Source organism: Sceloporus occidentalis, unplaced genomic scaffold (assembly GCF_023333645.1).
Source record: "Sceloporus occidentalis isolate IW3139 unplaced genomic scaffold, rSceOcc1.0.p SCAF_494, whole genome shotgun sequence".
In the NCBI taxonomy this organism is placed as follows: domain Eukaryota; kingdom Metazoa; phylum Chordata; class Lepidosauria; order Squamata; family Phrynosomatidae; genus Sceloporus; species Sceloporus occidentalis.
In genome coordinates, this window is record NW_028317474.1 from 165,126 (window position 1) to 172,585 (window position 7,460).

Consider the following 7,460-nt stretch of genomic DNA (forward strand, 5'->3'; position numbering starts at 1 on the left):
CGAGCAGAACCACCTCCCTCTTTCAGATACTAATGCCCCTCACTATACACCCGGCACCCTGCTTGCTTTTTCCACCCCTTTGTTGCATTGTGCTCAGAAATAATTACCCCCGAGCCCCTCCCTTCTGTCACCGATGCTATATTCTGCTTTGTGATTTTTATGGCCCAAGTGCATTACTTTACATTTATCAGCATTAAACTCCGCCCCCTGCGCCGCTGTCCTTACCATGACATCATATTGCGTCACTCCACTATTAAAGGAAGCGCTGAAGGAACCCGGCGCCCTTGGCCAGGGTTAGTCGGTTTAGGGCAGAATATGTCACTGTGAAGAACCCTGTCTGATCGTCACTGTTATTATTATTATATTTTATTATTATATTTATTATTATTATTTTTATTAATTATTATTATTATTATATTTATTATTATTATTATTATTATATTATTATTATTATTATTATTATATTTATTTGTACCCGGTCTGAATGTGGCTGCAGCTCCGGCCTTCAAAGAGACGATCCTATAATCTGGCTGGGGCTCTTAATCAGCCAACACAGCCCTGTCTGCCCCGCCGGCCCCCGCACTACAGGGGGGATAACACAGGTGGGGGAACCCATTGTATTCTGTAATCCCCTCACCTGATACATCCCCTGTATACTGATGGGAGTTGTGAGGGGATGTGGCTGATGGGATTTGTGAGGGGATGTGAGTGATGGGATTTGTGAGGGGATGTGAGTGATGGGATTTGTGAGGGGATGTGGCTGATGGGATTTGTGAGGGGATGTGGCTGATGGGATGTGAGTGATGGGATTTGTGAGGGGATGTGGCTGATGGGATTTGTGATGGGATGTGGCTGATGGGATTTGTGAGGGAATGTGGCTGATGGGATTTGTGAGTTGGATGTGGCTGATGGGATTTGTGATGGGATGTGGCTGATGGGATGTGAGTGATGGGATTTGTGAGGGGATGTGGCTGATGGGATTTGTGAGGGGATGTGGCTGATGGGATTTGTGATGGGATGTGAGTGATGGGATTTGTGAGGGGATGTGGCTGATGGGATTTGTGATGGGATGTGGCTGATGGGATTTGTGAGGGGATGTGGCTGATGGGATGTGGCTGATGGGATTTGTGATGGGATGTGAGTGATGGGATTTGTGAGGGGATGTGGCTGATGGGATTTGTGAGGGGATGTGGCTGATGGGATTTGTGAGGGGATGTGAGTGATGGGATTTGTGAGGGGATGTGGCTGATGGGATTGGGGGTTGGGTTCGGTGCACAGTGAATGGAGATTGTATATAAGTTCTGTGTGTTTGTAATAAAGAGAGTTCTGTTTTTAACCTCGAAGCATGAAGTTCTGTCTCGTGATTGAGGGAAGTGCTGGTCTGTGACTGCTTTCTTCGGACAGCCGCAGCGCGTCCGCTTACTGGGAGAGGGAAGGAGCTGACGGGCGGAGGTGTCCAGTCTGGGGCACAGGACGATCCGTCACAGTCATGGAGTTGGGAGATGAGAGAGGTGGGAAGGCCTGGGATCCAGGGAGCAGGTGGTGAGCGGCGAGGAGGAAACTTCACATTCTGTAACCATGGAGAACGAGTCGCAAGTGGAGGCTGGAGGGTCGGGGAGAGGTTTTTGAGGGTTCTGGAGAGTCTGGGATTCAGGTGTGGACTCAACCGCCCGCCCGAAATTCAGAAAAGGCTTGAGGGGGGAGAGAAGACGAAGGGAGGAGTGCAAGGACGGCGGAGAGAACCACAGAAGGAGAAGGGGAGAGGGCAGAGTTTCCCCAGAACCATCCTGCGCTCTCTATTAAACTGCAGCCGCCGCGCTCTCCCCAGCCGGCCCCTGTATAATGTATAGATAAATCAGTGACCGGCCCCCTGTATAATGTATAGATAAATCAGTGACCGGCCCCTGTATAATGTATAGATAAATCAGCGGACCGGCCCCCTGTATAATGTATAGATAAATCAGTGACTGGCCCCTGTATAATGTATAGATAAATCAGTGACCAGCCCCCTGTATAATATATAAATGTATAAATCAGTGAGGTGCCCTGTATTATGTATAGATAAATCAGTGACCGGCCCCCTGTATAATGTATAGATAAATCAGTGACCGGCCCCTGTATAATGTATAGATAAATGTATAAATCAGTGAGGTGCCCTGTATTATGTATAGTTAATGCCATCACATTGAATGCATGTAAGCTCCTTTATGAAACCCGCGCCGTATTTTCTGCAAATGTATTTTTATTTACAATTCAATTAAACTCTCGCTTGGACAGACAGGAATGCGATTGGTCGCCGGGGGGCAGATTTCATTCCGCTTCTGCCCTCCTGTTAGGTTTTTTTATATAAGGTAGGAAGGGATCCCGGCCTGGGGGGGTTGGGGGGTCCGGGCATGGCACAGCAGCGTACACAGGAATGCGTTATAAGCACGCAGGGTCACAGAGCCATCGCAGCCCAGCCCAGGATGAGCAGGGTGCCGCCGTAAGGAGCGGCTCTGCTGAGCGTCGGATCCCCGGTCATCGCCTGATAATAAAACGTCCCACAAAACAGAACCATCCCTGACGTCAGGAGAGAGCCGGCCTAAACAGAACAAAGGAGAGAGCGCGTCACACGGCTTCACAGCCAGCAGGGGGCAGACTCCCAGCTCCCCGCGTCACCCCGCAGGGGGAGGGGCAGACTCCCAGCTCCCCGCGTCACCCCGCAGGGGGGAGGGGCAGACTCCCGGCTCCCCGTGTCACCCCACAGGGGAGGGGCAGACTCCCAGCTCCCTGTGTCACCCCACAGGGGGAGGGGCAGACTCCCAGCTCCGAGTAGGGGGAGGGGCAGACTCCCAGCGTCACCCCACAGGGGGGAGGGGCAGGCTGCCCTTGTTCCTTTAGTTACGTACCAACAGGGGGCGCCTGCAGTGAGGGACGGCCAGTAACGCCAGGCTGTGCAGGAAGTGATACTGATTTGATGTCGCAAAGAGCTGGTAAAAGAGAGAGAGAAGTCAGGGCGTGGAAACACAGAAAGCACAAACTACTTATGCCCGCCATTATGCCCTGGAGATGACATCATCATATGACATCACTAATGACAGACTGCAGCAGGACCTCTTACTGTTCTAAATTCAAAATTTCCAAACATACAGATTAGACTGCAAGCCCACGAGACTGCCGACTTCTGTATCTGTAACTATCATGATATTAATATCTATCTGCTGGGAGGCTGTTCCACTTATCTACCACCCTCTCAGTAAAGTTAAACTTCCTCCTATTCCGTCTGAGCCTCCAGTTGTAACTTTTCCTCCGAAGACATCGGAACATTAGGCAAACGTTTATTCCTCCCCTCTATATCCTCTCCTTGTCTGTAGTGTCATGATGGAGGGGTGTGCAGGGCGTATACATTAACCCCTTCATCCAATCACCTCTCTCTGATATTCACTGCGATCGCTGTGTCGGAATCCTGCAAGAAGCAGAGAAAAGCAGAATGAATACAGAGAAACTCCTACAACTCTCAGCCAGGAACAGGGAGCCTACAGATTCCGGGTGTCCTGGGACTATCCCCCCCACCCCCTGCCATATATATATCACAGCGCTGTATATACGGGGTGTCCTGGGACTATCCCCCCACCCCCTGCCATATATATATCACAGCGCTGTATATACGGGGTGTCCTGGGACCGTATTATTATTATTATTATTATATTATTATCTTTTATTTATATGGCGCCAAGAGTTTACGCAGCACTTTACACAATCCATAAATTCAAGGGGTCTGAGGAGGCCAGAATTAAACTGAGACAAACCGATACATTCGGCGGAGAGACTCGGCTCGCAAGCTTACAATCTAGAGGGAATGGGGTGACAAACATAAGGCATAGAGATGGGTGAGAGGTAGTGTGGGGGGTATCAGTGACGGGTGAGAGGTAGTGTGGGGGGTATCAGTGACGGGTGAGAGGTAGTGTGGGGGGGTATCAGTGACGGGTGAGAGGTAGTGTGGGGGGGTATCAGTGACGCGTGAGAGGTAGTGTGGGGGGGTATCAGTGACGGGTGAGAGGTAGTGTGGGGGGTATCAGTGACGGGTGAGAGGTAGTGTGGGGGGTATCAGTGACGGGTGAGAGGTAGTGTGGGGGGGTATCAAGTGACGGGTGAGAGGTAGTGTGGGGGGGGTATCAGTGACGCGTGAGAGGTATGGGGGGCAGTGTTTTGGTGGTTCAGTGTTATGGAGGGGGGGAGCAGTGTTATGGAGGGGGGGGGGAGCAGTGTTATGGAGGGGGGGGGAGCAGTGTTATGGAGGGGGGGGAAGCAGTGTTATGGAGGGGGGGGAAGCAGTGTTATGGAGGGGGGGGAGCAGTGTTATGGAGGGGGGGGGGAGCAGCAGTGTTATGGAGGGGGGGGGAGCAGCAGTGTTATGGAGGGGGGGGCAGTGTTATGGAGGGGGGGGGAGCAGTGTTTTGGAGGGGGGGGGGGAGCAGTGTTTTGGAGGGGGGGGAGCAGTGTTATGGAGGGGGGGGAGCAGTGTTATGGAGGGGGGGGAGCAGTGTTATGGAGGGGGGGGAGCAGTGTTATGGAGGGGGGGGAGCAGTGTTATGGAGGGGGGGCGCAGTGTTATGGAGGGGGGGGCGCAGTGTTATGGAGGGGGGGGGAGCAGTGTTATGGAGGGGGGGAGCAGTGTTATGGAGGGGGGGAGCAGTGTTTATGGAGGGGGGGGGGAGCAGTGTTATGGAGGGGGGGGAGCAGTGTTATGGAGGGGGGGGAGCAGTGTTATGGAGGGGGGGGAGCAGTGTTATGGAGGGGGGGGGGAGCAGTGTTATGGAGGGGGGGGAGCAGTGTTATGGAGGGGGGGGGAGCAGTGTTTATGGAGGGGGGGGGGGGAGCAGTGTTATGGAGGGGGGGGGCAGTGTTATGGAGGGGGGGGAGCAGTGTTATGGAGGGGGGGGGAGCAGTGTTATGGAGGGGGGGGAGCAGTGTTATGGAGGGGGGGAGCAGTGTTATGGAGGGGGGGGGCAGTGTTATGGAGGGGGGGGAGCAGTGTTATGGAGGGGGGGAGCAGTGTTATGGAGGGGGGGAGCAGTGTTATGGAGGGGGGGGAGCAGTGTTATGGAGGGGGGGGTGGGAGCAGTGTTATGGAGGGGGGAGAGCAGTGTTATGGAGGGGGGGGGAGCAGTGTTATGGAGGGGGGGAGCAGTGTTATGGAGGGGGGGGGAGCAGTGTTATGGAGGGGGGGGGAGCAGTGTTATGGAGGGGGGGGGGAGCAGTGTTATGGAGGGGGGGAGCAGTGTTATGGAGGGGGGGGCAGTGTTATAGAGGGGGGGAGCAGTGTTATGGAGGGGGGAGCAGTGTTATGGAGGGGGGAGCAGTGTTATGGAGGGGGGAGCAGTGGTTATGGAGGGGGGGGAGCAGTGTTATGGAGGGGGGGAGCAGTGTTATGGAGGGGGGGGGAGCAGTGTTATGGAGGGGGGGGGAAGCAGTGTTATGGAGGGGGGGAGCAGTGTTATGGAGGGGGGGAGCAGTGTTATGGAGGGGGGGGAGCAGTGTTATGGAGGGGGGGGGGAGCAGTGTTATGGAGGGGGGGGAGCAGTGTTTATGGAGGGGGGGGGAGCAGTGTTATGGAGGGGGGGGAGCAGTGTTATGGGAGGGGGGGGAGCAGTGTTATGGAGGGGGGGGAGCAGTGTTATGGAGGGGGGGAGCAGTGTTATGGGGGAGCATGTTATGGAGGGGGGAGCAGTGTTCATGGAGGGGGGGGAAGCAGTGTTATGGAGGGGGGGGAGCAGTGTTATGGAGGGGGGAGCAGTGTTATGGAGGGGGGGAGCAGTGTTATGGAGGGGGGGGAGCAGTGTTATGGAGGGGGGGGAGCAGTGTTATGAGGGGGGGAGCAGTGTTATGGAGGGGGGGAGCAGTGTTATGGAGGGGCGGGAGCAGTGTTATGGAGGGGGGGAGCAGTGTTATGGAGGGGGGGAGCTGGTGGTGTTATGGAGGGGGGGCCTTATATGTCAGTACCAGGATTTTAAAATGTAATTCTAGAGGGTAATTGGGAGCCGGTGGAGAATCAAAGAGGGGGGAAGCAGAAGAGGAGCGACGTGCGAGGACGATAAGCCTAGCAGCGGTTTTTAAGACAGACTGTAGAGAGGAGAGTAGAGACAGTGGAGCGCCAGCCAGAAGAGTGCGGCAGTAATCAAGACGGGAAATAAGTGAATGAACCAGAGTTTTTTATACCAACCCTTGCCATATTATCACAGCACTGTATATACTGGGGACTATACCCCCCTTGCCATATATCACAGCACTGTATATACTGGGTGTACTGGGACTATACCCCCCCTTGCCATGTATCACAGCACTGTATATACTGGGTGTACTGGGACTATACCCCCCCTTGCCATATATCACAGCACTGTATATACTGGGTGTACTGGGACTTTACCCCCCTTGTCATTTATAACAGCGCTGTATATACTGGGTGTACTGAAGGATATACATATACAGACAACAGGCCTTCCTCACCGTGGGGCCCATAGGCTCCAGCTGCCACTGCCAGGGATCCTGACACTGCCCCCAACCCTCCCCCACAGCCTGGACACCGCCATCTTTCCGGATATAGTTTGTGCGTTTAAATCAATCACAGCGCTTAACGGTCATTGTCCTTAGAGAGCTAAGCGCAAAAGCATAATCCAATCAAATCTCGGCGCAGGATGAGCTTTGCCCATCCGAAATATGGCAGGACCCTCCGAACGAGGGGGTTTTTGGTTTAGACTCTAGTGTTTTGCACTAATGAGGACGCCAATCGCTAACGTTACTGGGGAAATGACGTCATCCCCGGCGTTCCAGTTTAACTAACAACCAAAATGTCTCAGAATTAACCAATAGCGCAGCCCTTCTTTTTTGCGTCACCAGTTACCACGACAACAGCTATGTCAACGACAGGGTGAACTGCGACATGCTATCCCCGCCATTTTTCTTATGGGCAATTCTTTGTGTAAAATCCAAACGAAACTGGCGTGTATTGTGAATAAATCTACCCCTGACACCCCAATAAACCATATTAACTACCCTCACCACCCACAAACAGCTCTTTCTACCCCTGACACCCCAATAAACCATATTAACTACCCCTCACCCCACCCCACAAACAGCTCTTCTACCCCTGACACCCCAATAAACCATATTAACTACCCCTCACCACCCACAAACAGCTCTGCTACCCCTGACACCCCAATAACCATATTAACTACCCCTCACCCACCCACAAACAGCTTTTCTACCCCTGACACCCCAATAAACCATATTAACTACCCCTCACCACCCACAAACAGCTCTGCTACCCCTGACACCCAATAAACCATATTAACTACCCCTCACCACCCACAAACAGCTCTGCTGCCCCCGACACCCCAATAAACCATATTAACTACCCCTCACCACCCACAAACAGCTCTGCTACCCCTGACACCCCAATAAACCATATTAACTACCCCTCA

The 7,460-nt window shown here is 53.3% G+C and overlaps 1 protein-coding gene across 1 annotated transcript; it reads right to left on the reverse strand.

Moving 5' to 3' along the window:
* Positions 1-2,437: 2,437 nt before the first annotated feature.
* LOC149271561 (transmembrane protein 256 homolog) lies at positions 2,438-6,796 on the reverse strand. Its single transcript, XM_089507334.1, has 5 exons — positions 6,780-6,796; positions 6,487-6,569; positions 3,408-3,445; positions 2,889-2,969; positions 2,438-2,581 (listed from the first exon to the last, which is right to left on the reverse strand). The coding sequence occupies exons 1-5, from the start codon at positions 6,794-6,796 to the stop codon at positions 2,438-2,440; spliced, it is 363 nt and encodes a 120-aa protein (XP_089363460.1).
* Between the last annotated feature and the right edge of the window lie 664 nt (positions 6,797-7,460).